The sequence below is a fragment of the Nymphaea colorata genome, chromosome 5, assembly GCF_008831285.2.
Source record: "Nymphaea colorata isolate Beijing-Zhang1983 chromosome 5, ASM883128v2, whole genome shotgun sequence".
Lineage (NCBI taxonomy): Eukaryota > Viridiplantae > Streptophyta > Magnoliopsida > Nymphaeales > Nymphaeaceae > Nymphaea > Nymphaea colorata.
Window position 1 is genome coordinate 2346474 of NC_045142.1, and position 18813 is coordinate 2365286.

Sequence of the window (18813 nt, forward strand, 5' to 3'; positions counted from 1 at the left end):
AATCAACTTTCTAAATATTGTTGATGCTCGGCATTGGTTAACTTTGTAAACATATTACCTCAGTAGATATTGTTACGGATCGGTGCTTGTTACTGTTTTTAACATTTTTCTTTAATAATTTAAATATAATTTGTTTGTAATTAATTTAATAAGATAACAAGCAAAAATTAAATAATTATATGTTCAACTTTAGAAGAAAAAGCAACTATATATGTATATATATATACATACATATATATATATATATACATACATATATATATGAAAGATGACTGCCACTGAACGTACCTCGTTTTACTTCACATGTGAAATGCGCGAGAAATGCTGCTTTCAAATAAAATTAAATCTAAAATTCAAATGATCGGTGGAGCGGATGACCAGAATGGAAGTAACCGTTTCTTGATTGCTTTTAGTTGCCGTTGATCGTCGTCGTCCAGAAGCTTCCGTTTCCGTCTCTTGCCTCTCCCGCGCTCCCGCGCTTCCAGCCCTCCACCACCACAACCGCTCGCTCTTCCGCCGGCGCTCTCCACCACCACCGCTGCTCGCTCTCCAGCCGGCGACCTCCACCACCACTGTCGTGACTGGCGACGCCGGCGAGTATCCGGCGGCGGTGTCGCCAGGGAAGCACCGGCGCCGGGAGGAAGAGGGCCTTGTCGAGGCTGCCGTTGGGCATGAATTCGTAGACCAGGAGGATCTCTGATACGGCCCAGCCTACCGACCCCACCAGTCTCCCTTTCTGGTGGCACCATCCCAGAAGTTGGACAAGGTTCCGGTGGCGGAGGGCACCGATGATGGACAACTCGGATAGGAACTCTGCCTTCCCCTGCCCGCCGCTCTCATTACTACACCTCTTCACCGCCACCACGGCCCCTGTCTCCGCGATCACCCCCTTGTAGACAGTGCCGAATGCGCCGTGCCCGATTATCCGGCTGCAATCGAAGTTCCTCGTCGCCGATTTCAGCGTCCGGTAGCTGAATTCACGAGGTGCCCTGACCATCTCCGACGCCGGTATCTCAAGCAGGCCATCGGCGCGCCGCAATCGGACGCCCCGGAAGCGAAAGCAGATGATGAGGCCTGCGCAGGCGACCAGCACTAACGCGCCGGCAGTAACGGCCCCAGCGACGGCTCCCGGATCGGACTTGCAGAGGCGGTTGTGGCACGGAGAAGAAGAGGCTCGTTCTGGTGCGGGGAAGGGGCAAAAGAATTAGCCGTTGAAGAGGGTGGTGGGTAAGTGGTGGGGCTACTGCCGCTGCTACTAGCAGGTGGGCCCTGTCCCTGGAAAATATTCGTTGGCGGTGGAGGGGGAGGGGGTGGCGGCTGCGAAGAGGAAGAAGGGGAGGGGGAAGAGGAGGATAAGGAAGACGGGAGGGAGGAAGTAAAGCTCCACCACTGGATTGTATGGGTTTCGGTGCTGCCCTGGGTGGACGCAGAGAATCGGACGAATGCGTACTCCCGGAGGTGGGCGGCCATGTCCACGTGCGTCGGCCATGGCGAGGGAAGGAGGCTGCTCATGAGGGGGGTGGGTCGGCAGACGGTGACCCTAAGAACAGATTACTTTCTGGGATTTTTTTAACGTTCCTGACCCATTCATCCATCCGCAGTGATAGCAATTTGCGAGCGAAGGTGTTGATCGAGGAGTCTCGATTCATCTCAAGCTGCATTATCTACGGTAATAGGATATCTCTCACTCACTCTCCCCCTCCGTCCATCTTTCTTTCTTTCTTTGTTTCTTTCGCTTTCTCTATCTTTCTCTCCGATTAATTGCCGTGCATTGCATGCACTTGCTCCGATTGCCAAAGGCTTCGGGTGTCGTTTCACAAGCGAACTTCTTCCCATTCTTCTTAGTTAAGATATTGTTGTCAAACTAGCTCATCAAACTAGGGCTTCGTTTGAAATCTCAAAGGTTTTCATATGTAGGCCTTTGGAAAACTTGAGTGACTAATTAAATCATGCAGACAAGTGTCCTTACATTCCTATACATACAAAAACTAAAATACGTTGATTCTTTCTCTGTTATTTTTCCAGACTCTAAATATTGTAAGCTACCTTGAGGGTTTTCTCCCCAAAACTTCAAGATTGGTGGTTTCATGGAGTTGAAGTTTTAATTGGTTGCTAAAGGTGGATGTTAGGTAAGTAAGACTTCAGTTCCATGAACTTCATTGGTCTTGAAGGCCATACGGTTTATGGAAATTAGTTTACAAGTTAATCAGTGAACTGCTTTGTTTAATATATCTATTTCATAAATATGCTTTGTGTATAAGTTTTACATATAAGTTATGTATTTCGTTATTGCTTTACAGATAATATGTAAGCTAATAGTCTGGTTAACTATTTTGATTAGTGTGTTATAAGAATCATGCTTTGTTCTGCTCCTTTTCCTGTATGTTTGCTCTCTATCTTTTGGCCTGACAATATAAACATATTATCTTTATGCCTTACAATATGCGCGCATAATCTGTTTTATTGTATTTCTAATTTTGTTATATGTGATATGTTATGTATTTATGTATCTTCCTACTATATAAGGTTATTATAATTTGTATTCCTACTTATTTTTTGTTTGAAAATATTTCACCTCATGTCGTCAGATGTTTCAGTAGAATAACTTTTTTCCACCTACAGTCCAATTACTAAAACAATTGAAATAACTGAGCCCTTCCATTCATTAATGGCAGACATTCAGGAAAAGGGACTGAAATGTGTATGTTCATGAAAAGCGTCTACAAACAGTAGTCAAACCAAAGAATAATCATACTTAGGCTTTTCTCAATTTCCCTTTCCTTTTGGTCCCTTATTGTGCATCTTGCCTATAGAACCATAAGGCTAGGTCGTGATCTATTTCTATATAGACTATTACATTTTATGGGATAAAATTATTGATAAATTTAACCATTAATATGATTTAGTTTCTAACATTAATTGTGTTAGCTTTATCCATTTTCTAGCTTATCATTTCATGCATAAGATACTCTTCATGATGTCTCCTTGAAGTGGACAAAGGACTTAATCCATACAAGTAAATGGTCACTGACTCACTGCTATTGACTAGAAACTTATTCCATTAAAACGTCCAATTCAATTCAACGGAGGCCCTAGTGGGTCATGGCCAAACGCATGTTGTTCATCAATTATGGTTCAAAACATCAAATTCTTGGCTGATGGATTGTGATCTTAAGATACAGAACAACAAGTTTAGAAAGTAATGGTCTTCTTCTTTAATAGTATAATAAACTCTTCCTTTTTATACACTTCTTTAGTTCTCATAAATTTATTTTTTATTTATGGTCACCATTCAAACTGATTTTATCTCTATCTTGCACTGCATTTATTTCCCCTTTATCTATGGGATATTTCTGAATTTCTAAATTTACTGTTTTGTTCCAAAGGAACAAAAATTTGTGAAACAACAGAAAGGAAATGTTGCCTTTATTAACAATCTCTTTTTGCTACCCGAAAATATGATTTATTCATGTGCCCTTCTTTTAATAGGATCAATTCTTTTGGAATAACCTCATGAATGCAGGTTGCTTGAGGAACAAGATTTCTGGTACGTTTGGAGGCTCTAAATCAAACATTGTTTTACACAGCGGGCACAATAGAGGTACAGTTGCTTGTGCCTCTATCATGCTATTCGTATGCTTTAGGCTGGAGATATTCTCTGTTCTAATTGGTAGCTGATATTCAGGTTTTATGCTTTCACTTGTTTGCAAAATTTTTTGTGTCTTGAAGTTTAATCTCCTTTTCCTTGGTTAGAGGATTTATTTTGCTTTATTAGTACAATTATGTAGACATTAGCAGTTTGCAGATCACCATAACATGGCATGGTAACAGTTACAACTTTCTTTTGCCTCTTAAATCAAGTTCAAAGGTTGGTAACCTGTGAAGTTATGCTGCTATAGCTGCTTTCAATCTGAAAATGCTTTCAGTCGCTTTGTAGTTATATGAAAGTGTTATTGGTTGCAGGTTAATTTTTAAATTTTGCTGCTTGGGTGTTTGTTATTGTTGGTTGTCCATGTATATTAAGCTTCTGTTGTTTCATGAGCCGTTCATGGTTAATTAGTAACACAACAACTGGTTTATTGTTGTTAATGCATGACTAATTGTGATAGTTAATAGCAACAAATGCATCATTAATTCTATCATTACTGTTAGTGGCGCCATTCATGATGAAGAGTTGGCATCACTGATGACATTTAGTGAAGCATGGTGTACATCACTAAATGCTATTTTCTTGTAGTGAAGTTTAGTGAAGCATGTCAACATGATGCATCGGTATCATGGTCAGTTTTATGAGGTTATGTGTGATCTTCTCGTTATGGGCGCAAAAGATGCGATGAACCCTATTCAACAAGATGAAAAACAGTGCCGTGAGACCTGGAAACTTATCAAGGAACTTGATGAAGCAATATCCCTACCATCAAGTTGAAAATGTCAATTGGATGCAATTGGGATAATTGGCTGACTGATTGTCAAAATCAATGCATAGCCAACTTGATGCATTGTTATAATGGTCAATTTTAAGAGTTTATGTGTGATCATTTCATTATGAGCGCAAAACAAGCGATGAAACCTCTACCAAAAGAGAGTAAACAGTCCCGTGAGACCTGGGAACTGCTCAATGATCTTGATGAAGCAACGTCCCGTCCATCAAGTTAAAAATGTCAGTTGGATGCAATTGCAATAAACAACTAATAGATTGACTCAACCAATGCATGGCCAACTTGATGCATCGTGTAATTCTCAGTTTTAGGATGTTATGTGTGATCGTCTCATTATGAGCGCAGAAGATACGATGAACCTCGTTCAACAAGGGGGTTTAATAGTCCCGTGAGACCTGGGTACTCCTCAAAGCTCTTGATGAAACAACGTCCACTCCATCAAGTTAAAATTGTCAATTAGATGCAGTTGAAATAAATGACTGACTAATAGACACAACCAATGCATGGCCAACTTGATGCATTGGTATAATGGTGAGTTTTAGGAGTTGGTTTGTGATCATTTCGTTATGAGTGCAAAAGACGTGATGAAACCTCTTCCACAAGAGAGTAAATTGTCCCGTGAGACCTGGGAAGTCCTTAAGGATCTTGATGAAGCAACGTCACGTCCATCAAGTTAGAAATATCAATTGGAATAAACAACCAACAGATTGATGCATGGCCAACTTGATGCATGGTGTAATTCTCAGTTTTAGGATGTTATGTGTGATCGTGTCATTATGAGCGCAGAAGATACGATAAACCTCGTCCAACAAGGGGGTTTAATAGTCCCGTGAGACCTGGGGTCTGCTCAAAGCTCTTGATGAAACAACGTCCACTCCATCAAGTTAAAATTGTCAATTAGATGCAGTTGAAATAAATGACTCACTAATAGACACAACCAATGCATGGCCAACTTGATGCATTGGTATAATGGTCAGTTTTAGGAGTTGGTTTGTGATCATTTCGTTATGAGTGCAAAAGACACGATGAAACCTCTTCCACAAGAGAGTAAATTGTCCTGTGAGACCTGGGAACTGCTAAAGGATCTTGATTAAGCAACGTCACGTTCATCAAGTTAGAAATGTCAATTTGAATGGACAACTAACTGATTGATGCATGGCCGACATGATGCATGGTGTAATTGTCGGTTTTAGGATGTTATGTGTGATCGTGTCATTATGAGCGCAGAAGATACGATGAACCTCGTCCAACAGGGGGGTTTAATAGTCCCGTGAGACCTGGGGTCTGCTCAAAGATCTTGATGAAACAACGTCCACTTCATCAAGTTAAAATTGTCAATTAAATGCAGTTGAAATAAATGACTGACTAATAGACACAACCAATGCATGGCCAACTTGATGCATTGGTATAATGGTCAGTTTTAGGAGTTGGTTTGTGATCATTTCGTTATGCGTGCAAAAGACGCGATGAAACCTCTTCCACAAGAGAGTAAATTGTCCCGTGAGACCTGGGAAGTCCTCAAGGATCTTTATGAAGCAACGTCACGTTCATCAAGTTAGAAATATATATTGGAATAAACAACTAACAGATTGATGCATGGCCAACTTGATGCATGGGGTAATTCTCAGTTTTAGGATGTTATGTGTGATCGTGTCATTATGAGCGTAGAAGATACGATGAACCTCGTCCAACAAGAGGGTTTAATAGTCCCGTGAGACCTGGGGTCTGCTTAAAGATCTTGATGAAACAACGTCCACTCCATCAAGTTAAAATTGTCAATTAGATGCAGTTGAAATAAGTGACTGACTAATAGACACAACCAATGCATGGCCAACTTGATGCATTAGTATAATGGTCAGTTTTAGGAGTTGGTTTGTGATCATTTCGTTATGAGTGCAAAAGACGCGATGAAACCTCTTCCACAAGAGAGTAAACAGTCCCGTGAGATCTGGGAACTGCTAAAGGATCTTAATGAAGCAACGTCACGTTCATCAAGTTAGAAATGTCAATTTGAATGGACAACTAACTGATTGATGCATGGCCGACATGATGCATGGTGTAATTGTCGGTTTTAGGATGTTATGTGTGATCGTGTCATTATGAGCGCAGAAGATACGATGAACCTCGTCCAACAGGGGGGTTTAATAGTCCCGTGAGACCTGGGTACTCCTCAAAGCTCTTGATGAAACAACGTCCACTCCATCAAGTTAACATTGTCAATTAGATGCAGTTGAAATAAATGACTGACTGATAGACACAACCAATGCATGGCCAACTTGATGCATTGTTATAATGGTCAGTTTTGTGAGTTTGTTTGTGATCATTTCATTATGAGCTCAAAAGAGGCCATGAAAGCTCTTCCACAAGAGAGTAAACTGTCCCATGAGACCTGGAAACTGCTCAAGGATCTTGATGAAACAAAGTCCCGTCCATCAAGTTGGAAATGTCAATTGGAATAAGCAACTAACAGATTGATGCATGGCCAACTTGATGCATTGTGTAATTGTCAATTTTAGGATGTTATGTGTGATCGTGTCATTATGAGCGCAGAAGATACGATGAACCTCGTCCAACAAGGGGGTTTAATAGTCCCGTGAGACCTGTGGTCTGCTCAAAGATCTTGATGAAACAACTTCCACTCCATCAAGTTAAAATTGTGAATTAGATGCAGTTGAAATAAATGACTGACTAATAGACACAACCAATGCATGGCCAACTTGATGCATTGGTATAATGGTCAGTTTTAAGAGTTGGTTTGTGATCATTTCGTTATGAGTGCAAAAGACGCGATGAAACCTTTTCCACAAGAGAGTAAATTGTCCCGTGAGACCTGGGAACTGCTAAAGGATCTTGATGAAGCAACGTCACCCTCATCATGTTAGAAATGTCAATTGGAATGGACAACTAACTGATTGATGCTTGGCCAACTTGATGCATGGTGTAATTGTCAGTTTTAGGATGTTATGTGTGATCGTGTCATTTTGAGCGCTGAAATACGATGAACCTCGTCCTACAGAGGGGTAAATAGTCCCGTGAGAGCTGGGGTCTGCTCAAAGATCTTGATGAAACAAGGTCTACCCCATCAAGTTAAAATTGTCAATTAGATGCAGTTGAAATAAATGAGTGACTAATAGACACAACCAATGCATGACCAACTTGATGCATTGGTATAATGGTCAGTTTTAGGAGTTGGTTTGTGATCATTTCGTTATGAGTGCAAAAGACGCGATGAAACCTTTTCCACAAGAGAGTAAATTGTCCCGTGAGACCTGGGAAGTCCTCAAGGATCTTTATGAAGCAACGTCACGTCCATCAATTTAGAAATATCAATTGGAATAAACAACTAACAGTATGATGCATGGCCAACTTGATGCATGGTGTAATTCTCAGTTTTAGGATGTTATGTTTGATCGTGTCATTCTGAGCGCAGAAGATACGATGAACCTCGTCCAACAAGGGGGTTTAATAGTCCCATGAGACCTGGGGTCTGCTCAAAGATCTTGATGAAACAATGTCCACCCCATCAAGTTAAAATTGTCAATTAGATGCAGTTGAAATAAATGACTTGAAATAAATGACTGACTAATAGACACAACCAATGCATGGCCAACTTGATGCATTGGTATAATGGTCAGTTTTAGGAGTTGGTTTGTGATCATTTCGTTATGAGTGCAAAAGACGCGATGAAACCTCTTCCACAAGAGAGTAAATTGTCCCGTGAGACCTGGGAAGTCCTCAAGGATCTTGATGAAGCAACGTCACGTCCATCAAGTTAGAAATATCAATTGGAATAAACAACCAACAGATTGATGCATAGCCAACTTGATGCATGGTGTAATTCTCAGTTTTAGGATGTTATGTGTGATCGTGTCATTATGAGCGCAGAAGATACGATGAACCTCGTCCAACAAGGGGGTTTAATAGTCCCGTGAGACCTGGGGTCTGCTCAAAGCTCTTGATGAAACAACGTCCACTCCATCAAGTTAAAATTGTCAATTAGATGCAGTTGAAATAAATGATTGACTAATAGACACAACCAATGCATGGCCAACTTGATGCATTGGTATAATGGTTAGTTTTAGGATTTGGTTTGTGATCATTTCGTTATGAGTGCAAAAGACGCGATGAAACCTCTTTCACAAGAGAGTAAACAGTCCCGTGAGACCTGGGAACTGCTAAAAGATCTTGATGAAGCAACGTCTCGTTTATCAAGTTAGAAATATCAATTGGAATCAACAACTAAGAGATTGATGCATGGCCAACTTGATGCATGGTATAATTCTCAGTTTTAGGATGTTATGTGTGATCGTGTCATTATGAGCGCAGAAGATACGATGAACCTCGTCCAACAAGTGGGTTTAATAGTCCCGTGAGACCTGGGGTCTGCTTACAGATCTTGATGAAACAACGTCCACTCCATCAAGTTAAAATTGTCAATTAGATGCAGTTGAAATAAATGACTGACTAATAGACACAACCAATGCATGGCCAACTTGATGCATTGGTATAATGGTCAGTTTTAGGAGTTGGTTTGTGATCATTTCGTTATGAGTGCAAAAGACGCGATGAAACCTCTTCCACAAGAGAGTAAACAGTCCCGTGAGACCTGGGAACTGCTAAAGGATCTTGATGAAGCAACGTCACGTTCATCAAGTTAGAAATATCAATTGGAATAAACAACTAACAGATTGATGCATGGTGTAATTCTCAGTTTTAGGATGTTATGTGTGATCGTGTCATTATGAGCGCAGAAGATACGATGAACCTCGTCCAACAAGGGGGTTTAATAGTCCCCTGAGACCTGGGGTCTGCTCAAAGATCTTGATGAAACAACGTCCACTCCATCAAGTTAAAATGGTCAATTAGATGCAGTTGAAATAAATGACTGACTAATAGACACAACCAATGCATGGCCAACTTGATGCATTGGTATAATGGTCAGTTTTAGGAATTGGTTTGTGATCATTTCGTTATGAGTGCAAAAGACGCGATGAAACCTCTTCCACAAGAGAGTAAATTGTCCCGTGAGACCTGGGAACTGCTAAAGGATCTTGATGAAGCAGCGTCACGTTCATCAAGTTAGAAATGTCAATTTGAATGGACAACTAACTGATTGATGCATGGCCGACATGATGCATGGTGTAATTGTCAGTTTTAGGATGTTATGTGTGATCCAACAGGGGTGTTTAATAGTCCCGTGAGACCTGGGTACTCCTCAAAGCTCTTGATCAAACAACGTCCACTCCATCAAGTTAACATTGTCAATTAGATGCAGTTGAAATAAATGACTGACTGATAGACACAACCAATGCATGGCCAACCTGATGCATTGGTATAATGGTTAGTTTTAGGAGTTGGTTTGTGATCATTTCGTTATGAGTGCAAAAGAGGTGATGAAACCTCTTCCACAAGAGAGTAAACAGTCCCGTGAGACCTGGGAACTGCTAAAAGATCTTGATGAAGCAACGTCTCGTTTATCAATTTAGAAATATCAATTGGAATAAACAACTAAGAGATTGATGCATGGCCAACTTGATGCATGGTGTAATTCTCAGTTTTAGGATGTTATGTGTGATCGTGTCATTATGAGCGCAGAAGATACGATGAACCTCGTCCAACAAGGGGGTTTAATAGTCCCGTGAGACCTGGGGTCTGCTCAAAGATCTTGATGAAACAACGTTCACTCCATCAAGTTAAAATTGTCAATTAGATGCAGTTGAAATAAATGACTGACTAATAGACACAACCAATGCATGGCCAACTTGATGCATTGGTATAATGGTCAGTTTTAGGAGTTGGTTTGTGATCATTTCATTATGAGTGCAAAAGACGCGATGAAACCTCTTCCACAAGAAAGTAAACAGTCCCGTGAGAACTGGGAACTGCTAAAGGATCTTGATGAAGCAACATCACGTTCATCAAGTTAGAAAATATCTATTGGAATAAACAACTAACAGATTGATGCATGGCCAACTTGATGCATGGTGTAATTCTCAGTTTTAGGATGTTATGTGTGATTGTGTCATTATGAGCGCAGAAGATACGATGAACCTCGTCCAACAAGGGGTTTAATAGTCCCGTGAGACCTGGGGTCTGCTCAAAGATCTTGATGAAACAACGTTCACTCCATCAAGTTAAAATTGTCAATTAGATGCAGTTGAAATAAATGACTGACTAATAGACACAAGCAATGCATGGCCAACTTGATGCATTGCTATAATGGTCAATTTTAGGAGTTGGTTTGTGATCATTTCGTTATGAGTGCAAAAGACGCGATGAAACCTCTTCCACAAGAGAGTAAACAGTCCCGTGAGACCTGGGAACTGCTAAAGGATCTTGATGAAGCAACGTCACGTTCATCAAGTTAGAAATATCAATTGGAATAAACAACTAACAGATTGATGCATGGTCAACTTGATGCATGGTGTAATTCTCAGTTTTAGGATGTTATGTGTGATCGTGTCATTATGAGCGCAGAAGATACGATGAACCTCGTCCAACAAGGGGGTTTAATAGTCCCGTAGGACCTGGGGTCTGCTTAAAGATCTTGATGAAACAACGTCCACTCCATCAAGTTAAAATTGTCAATTAGATGCAGTTGAAATAAATGACTGACTAATAGACACAACCAATGCATGGCCAACTTGATGCATTGGTATAATGGTCAGTTTTAGGAGTTGGTTTGTGATCATTTTATTATGAGTGCAAAAGACGCGATGAAACCTCTTCCACAAGAAAGTAAACAGTCCCGTGAGACCTGGGAACTGCTAAAGGATCTTGATGAAGCAACATCACGTTCATCAAGTTAGAAAATATCTATTGGAATAAACAACTAACAGATTGATGCATGGCCAACTTGATGCATGGTGTAATTCTCAGTTTTAGGATGTTATGTGTGATTGTGTCATTATGACGCAGAAGATACGATGAACCTCGTCCAACAAGGGGGTTTAATAGTCCCGTGAGACCTGGGGTCTGCTCAAAGATCTTGATGAAACAACGTTCACTCCATCAAGTTAAAATTGTCAATTAGATGCAGTTGAAATAAATGACTGACTAATAGACACAGCCAATGCATGGCCAACTTGATGCATTGGTATAATGGTCAGTTTTAGGAGTTGGTTTGTGATCATTTCGTTATGAGTGCAAAATACGCGAGGAAACCTCTTCCACAAGAGAGTAAACAGTCCCGTGAGACCTGGGAACTGCTAAAGGATCTTGATGAAGCGACGTCACGTTCAGCAAGTTAGAAAATATCTATTGGAATAAACAACTAACAGATTGATGCATGGCCAACTTGATGCATGGTGTAATTCTCAGTTTTAGGATGTTGTGTGTGATCGTGTCATTATGAGCGCAGAAGATACGATGAACCTCGTCCAATAGGGGGTTTAATAGTCCCGTGAGACCTGGGTACTCATCAAAGCTCTTGATGAAACAACGTCCACTCCATCAAGTTAACATTGTCAATTAGATGCAGTTGAAATAAATGACTGACTGATAGACACAACCAATGCATGGCCAACTTGATGCATTGGTATAATGGTCAGTTTTAGGAGTTGGTTTGTGATCATTTCGTTATGAGTGCAAAAGAGGCGATGAAACCTCTTCCACAAGAGAGTAAACAGTCCCGTGAGACCTGGAACTGCTAAAGTATCTTGATGAAGCAACGTCACGTTCATCAAGTTAGAAATATCAATTGGAATAAACAACTAACAGATTGATGCATGGCCAACTTGATGCATGGTGTAATTCTCAGTTTTAGGATGTTATGTGTGATCGTGTCATTATGAGCGCAGAAGATACGATGAACCTCGTCCAACAGGGGGTTTAATAGTCCCGTGAGACCTGGGTCTCCTCAAAGCTCTTGATGAAACAACGTCCACTCCATCAAGTTAAATTGTCAATTAGATGCAGTTGAAATAAATGACTGACTGATAGACACAACCAATGCATGGCCAACTTGATGCATTGGTATAATGGTCAGTTTTAGGAGTTGGTTTGTGATCATTTCGTTATGAGTGCAAAAGAGGCGATGAAACCTCTTCCACAAGAGAGTAAACAGTCCCGTGAGACCTGGGAACTGCTAAAGGATCTTGATGAAGCAAGTCACGTTCATCAAGTTAGAAATATCAATTGGAATAAACAACTAACAGATTGATGCATGGCCAACTTGATGCATGGTGTAATTCTCAGTTTTAGGATGTTATGTGTGATCGTGTCATTATGAGCGCAGAAGATACGATAAACCTCGTCCAACAAGGGGGTTTAATAGTCCCGTGAGACCTGGGGTTTCTTAAAGATCTTGATGAAACAACGTCCATTCCATCAAGTTAAATTGTCAATTAGATGCAGTTGAAATAAATGACTGACTAATAGACACAACCAATGCATGGCCAACTTGATGCATTGGTATAATGGTCAGTTTTAGGAGTTGGTTTGTGATCATTTCGTTATGAGTGCAAAATACGGATGAAACCTCTTCCACAAGAGAGTAAACAGTCCCGTGAGACCTGGGAACTGCTAAAGGATCTTGATGAAGCAACGTCACGTTCATCAAGTTAGAAAATATCTATTGGAATAAACAACTAACAGATTGATGCATGGCCAACTTGATGCATGGTGTAATTCTCAGTTTTAGGATGTTATGTGTGATCGTGTCATTATGAGCGCAGAAGATACGATGAACCTCGTCCAACAGGGGGTTTAATAGTCCCGTGAGACCTGGGGTCTGCTTAAAGATCTTGATGAAACAACGTCCACTCCATCAAGTTAAAATTGTCAATTAGATGCAGTTGAAATAAATGACTGACTAATAGACACAACCAATGCATGGCCAACTTGATGCATTGGTATAATGGTCAGTTTTAGGAGTTGGTTTGTGATCATTTCGTTATGAGTGCAAAAGACGCGATGAAACCTCTTCCACAAGAGAGTAAACAGTCCCGTGAGACTGGGAACTGCTAAAGGATCTTGATGAAGCAACGTCACGTTCATCAAGTTAGAAATATCAATTGGAATAAACAACTAACAGATTGATGCATGGCCAACTTGATGCATGGTGTAATTCTCAGTTTTAGGATGTTATGTGTGATCGTGTCATTATGAGCGCAGAAGATACGATGAACCTCGTCCAACAAGGGGGTTTAATAGTCCCGTGAGACTGGGGTCTGCTAAAGATCTTGATGAAACAACGTCCACTCCATCAAGTTAAAATTGTCAATTAGATGCAGTTGAAATAATGACTGACTAATAGACACAACCAATGCATGGCCAACTTGATGCATTGGTATAATGGTCAGTTTTAGGAGTTGGTTTGTGATCATTTCGTTATGAGTGCAAAAGACGCGATGAAACCTCTTCCACAAGAGAGTAAACAGTCCCGTGAGACCTGGGAACTGCTAAAGGATCTTGATGAAGCAACGTCACGTTCATCAAGTTAGAAATATCAATTGGAATAAACAACTAACAGATTGATGCATGCCAACTTGATGCATGGTGTAATTCTCAGTTTTAGGATGTTATGTGTGATCGTGTCATTATGAGCGCAGAAGATACGATAACCTCGTCCAACAAGGGGGTTTAATAGTCCCTGAGACCTGGGGTCTGCTTAAGATCTTGATGAAACAACGTCCACTCCATCAAGTTAAAATTGTCAATTAGATGCAGTTGAAATAAATGACTGACTAATAGACACAACCAATGCATGGCCAACTTGATGCATTGCTATAATGGTCAGTTTTAGGAGTTGGTTTGTGATCATTTCGTTATGAGTGCAAAATACGCGATGAAACCTCTTCCACAAGAGAGTAAACAGTCCCGTGAGACCTGGGAACTGCTAAAGGATCTTGATGAAGCACGTCACGTTCAGCAAGTTAGAAAATATCTATTGGAATAAACAACTAACAGATTGATGCATGGCCAACTTGATGCATGGTGTAATTCTCAGTTTTAGGATGTTATGTGTGATCGTGTCATTATGAGCGCAGAAGATACGATGAACCTGTCCAACAGGGGGTTTAATAGTCCCGTGAGACCTGGGTACTCTCAAAGCTCTTGATGAAACAACGTCCACTCCATCAAGTTAAATTGTCAATTAGATGCAGTTGAAATAAATGACTGACTGATAGACACAACCAATGCATGGCCAACTTGATGCATTGGTATAATGGTCAGTTTTAGGAGTTGGTTTGTGATCATTTCGTTATGAGTGCAAAAGAGGCGATGAAACCTCTTCACAAGAGAGTAAACAGTCCCGTGAGACCTGGGAACTGCTAAAGGATCTTGATGAAGCAACGTCACGTTCATCAAGTTAGAAATATCAATTGGAATAAACAACTAACAGATTGATGCATGCCAACTTGATGCATGGTGTAATTCTCAGTTTTAGGATGTTATGTGTGATCGTGTCATTATGAGCGCAGAAGATACGATGAACCTCGTCCAACAAGGGGGTTTAATAGTCCCGTGAGACCTGGGGTCTGCTTAAAGATCTTGATGAAACAACGTCCACTCCATCAAGTTAAAATTGTCAATTAGATGCAGTTGAAATAAATGACTGACTAATAGACACAACCAATGCATGGCCAACTTGATGCATTGGTATAATGGTCAGTTTTAGGAGTTGGTTTGTGATCATTTCGTTATGAGTGCAAAAGACGCGATGAAACCTCTTCCACAAGAGAGTAAACAGTCCCGTGAGACCTGGGAACTGCTAAAGGATCTTGATGAAGCAACGTCACGTTCATCAAGTTAGAAATATCAATTGGAATAAACAACTAACAGATTGATGCATGCCAACTTGATGCATGGTGTAATTCTCAGTTTTAGGATGTTATGTGTGATCGTGTCATTATGAGCGCAGAAGATACGATGAACCTCGTCCAACAAGGGGGTTTAATAGTCCCGTGAGACCTGGGGTCTGCTTAAAGATCTTGATGAAACAACGTCCACTCCATCAAGTTAAAATTGTCAATTAGATGCAGTTGAAATAATGACTGACTAATAGACACAACCAATGCATGGCCAACTTGATGCATTGGTATAATGGTCAGTTTTAGGAGTTGGTTTGTGATCATTTCGTTATGAGTGCAAAAGAGCGATGAAACCTCTTCCACAAGAGAGTAAACAGTCCCGTGAGACCTGGGAACTGCTAAAGGATCTTGATGAAGCAACGTCACGTTCATCAAGTTAGAAATATCAATTGGAATAAACAACTAACAGATTGATGCATGCCAACTTGATGCATGGTGTAATTCTCAGTTTTAGGATGTTATGTGTGATCGTGTCATTATGAGCGCAGAAGATACGATGAACCTCGTCCAACAAGGGGGTTTAATAGTCCCGTGAGACCTGGGGTCTGCTTAAAGATCTTGATGAAACAACGTCCACTCCATCAAGTTAAAATTGTCAATTAGATGCAGTTGAAATAAATGACTGACTAATAGACACAACCAATGCATGGCCAACTTGATGCATTGGTATAATGGTCAGTTTTAGGAGTTGGTTTGTGATCATTTCGTTATGAGTGCAAAAACGCGATGAAACCTCTTCCACAAGAGAGTAAACAGTCCCGTGAGACCTGGGAACTGCTAAAGGATCTTGATGAAGCAACGTCACGTTCATCAAGTTAGAAAATATCTATTGGAATAAACAACTAACAGATTGATGCATGGCCAACTTGATGCATGGTGTAATTCTCAGTTTTAGGATGTTATGTGTGATCGTGTCATTATGAGCGCAGAAGATACGATGAACCTCGTCCAACAGGGGGTTTAATAGTCCCGTGAGACCTGGGTCTGCTCAAAGATCTTGATGAAACAACGTCCACTCCATCAAGTTAAATTGTCAATTAGATGCAGTTGAAATAAATGACTGACTGATAGACACAACCAATGCATGGCCAACTTGATGCATTGGTATAATGGTCAGTTTTAGGAGTTGGTTTGTGATCATTTCGTTATGAGTGCAAAAGAGCGATGAAACCTCTTCCACAAGAGAGTAAACAGTCCCGTGAGACCTGGGAACTGCTAAAGGATCTTGATGAAGCAACGTCACGTTCATCAAGTTAGAAATATCATTGGAATAAACAACTAACAGATTGATGCATGGCCAACTTGATGCATGGTGTAATTCTCAGTTTTAGGATGTTATGTGTGATCGTGTCATTATGAGCGCAGAAGATACGATGAACCTCGTCCAACAAGGGGGTTTAATAGTCCCGTGAGACCTGGGGTCTGCTAAAGATCTTGATGAAACAACGTCCACTCCATCAAGTTAAAATTGTCAATTAGATGCAGTTGAAATAAATGACTGACTAATAGACACAACCAATGCATGGCCAACTTGATGCATTGGTATAATGGTCAGTTTTAGGAGTTGGTTTGTGATCATTTCGTTATGAGTGCAAAAGACGCGATGAAACCTCTTCCACAAGAGAGTAAACAGTCCCGTGAGACCTGGGAACTGCTAAAGGATCTTGATGAAGCAACGTCACGTTCATCAAGTTAGAAATATCTATTGGAATAAACAACTAACAGATTGATGCATGGCCAACTTGATGCATGGTGTAATTCTCAGTTTTAGGATGTTATGTGTGATCGTGTCATTATGAGCGCAGAAGATACGATGAACCTCGTCCAACAAGGGGGTTTAATAGTCCCGTGAGACCTGGGGTCTGCTTAAAGATCTTGATGAAACAACGTCCACTCCATCAAGTTAAAATTGTCAATTAGATGCAGTTGAAATAAATGACTGACTAATAGACACAACCAATGCATGGCCAACTTGATGCATTGGTATAATGGTCAGTTTTAGGAGTTGGTTTGTGATCATTTCGTTATGAGTGCAAAAGACGCGATGAAACCTCTTCCACAAGAGAGTAAACAGTCCCGTGAGACCTGGGAACTGCTAAAGGATCTTGATGAAGCAACGTCACGTTCATCAAGTTAGAAATATCAATTGGAATAAACAACTAACAGATTGATGCATGGCCAACTTGATGCATGGTGTAATTCTCAGTTTTAGGATGTTATGTGTGATCGTGTCATTATGAGCGCAGAAGATACGATGAACCTCGTCCAACAGGGGGTTTAATAGTCCCGTGAGACCTGGGTCTCTCAAAGTCTTGATGAAACAACGTCCACTCCATCAAGTTAAATTGTCAATTAGATGCAGTTGAAATAAATGACTGACTATAGACACAACCAATGCATGGCCAACTTGATGCATTGGTATAATGGTCAGTTTTAGGAGTTGGTTTGTGATCATTTCGTTATGAGTGCAAAAGAGCGATGAAACCTCTTCACAAGAGAGTAAACAGTCCCGTGAGACCTGGGAACTGCTAAAGGATCTTGATGAAGCAACGTCACGTTCATCAAGTTAGAAATATCAATTGGAATAAACAACTAACAGATTGATGCATGGCCAACTTGATGCATGGTGTAATTCTCAGTTTTAGGATGTTATGTGTGATCGTGTCATTATGAGCGCAGAAGATACGATGAACCTCGTCCAACAAGGGGGTTTAATAGTCCCGTGAGACCTGGGGTCTGCTTAAAGATCTTGATGAAACAACGTCCACTCCATCAAGTTAAAATTGTCAATTAGATGCAGTTGAAATAAATGACTGACTAATAGACACAACCAATGCATGGCCAACTTGATGCATTGGTATAATGGTCAGTTTTAGGAGTTGGTTTGTGATCATTTCGTTATGAGTGCAAAAGACGCGATGAAACCTCTTCCACAAGAGAGTAAACAGTCCCGTGAGACCTGGGAACTGCTAAAGGATCTTGATGAAGCAACGTCACGTTCATCAAGTTAGAAATATCAATTGGAATAAACAACTAACAGATTGATGCATGCCAACTTGATGCATGGTGTAATTCTCAGTTTTAGGATGTTATGTGTGATCGTGTCATTATGAGCGCAGAAGATACGATGAACCTCGTCCAACAAGGGGGTTTAATAGTCCCGTGAGACCTGGGGTCTGCTAAAGATCTTGATGAAACAACGTCCACTCCATCAAGTTAAAATTGTCAATTAGATGCAGTTGAAATAAATGACTGACTAATAGACACAACCAATGCATGGCCAACTTGATGCATTGGTATAATGGTCAGTTTTAGGAGTTGGTTTGTGATCATTTCGTTATGAGTGCAAAAGACGCGATGAAACCTCTTCCACAAGAGAGTAAACAGTCCCGTGAGACCTGGGAACTGCTAAAGGATCTTGATGAAGCAACGTCACGTTCATCAAGTTAGAAATATCAATTGGAATAAACAACTAACAGATTGATGCATGGCCAACTTGATGCATGGTGTAATTCTCAGTTTTAGGATGTTATGTGTGATCGTGTCATTATGAGCGCAGA

At 40.6% G+C, this 18813-nt stretch overlaps 1 protein-coding gene across 1 annotated transcript; it reads right to left on the reverse strand.

The window, feature by feature from the left end:
* Positions 1 to 409: 409 nt before the first annotated feature.
* On the reverse strand, positions 410 to 1470 carry LOC116254370 (L-type lectin-domain containing receptor kinase VIII.1-like). Its single transcript, XM_031629748.1, has 2 exons — positions 1245 to 1470; positions 410 to 1179 (listed from the first exon to the last, which is right to left on the reverse strand). Exons 1-2 carry the CDS (start codon positions 1468 to 1470, stop codon positions 410 to 412), a joined length of 996 nt encoding a protein of 331 aa, XP_031485608.1.
* Positions 1471 to 18813: the final 17343 nt, after the last annotated feature.

Excerpts from the sequence above, each read along its gene's own strand:
- LOC116254370 (XM_031629748.1), bottom strand. The coding sequence starts at position 1,470 with ATGGCCGCCCACCTCCGGGAGTACGCATTCGTCCGATTCTCTGCGTCC. Across the intron at positions 1,180-1,244 it reads ACCTGCTAGTAGCAGCGGCA|AACGAGCCTCTTCTTCTCCG; the intron begins GTAGCCCCACCA and ends TCCCCGCACCAG.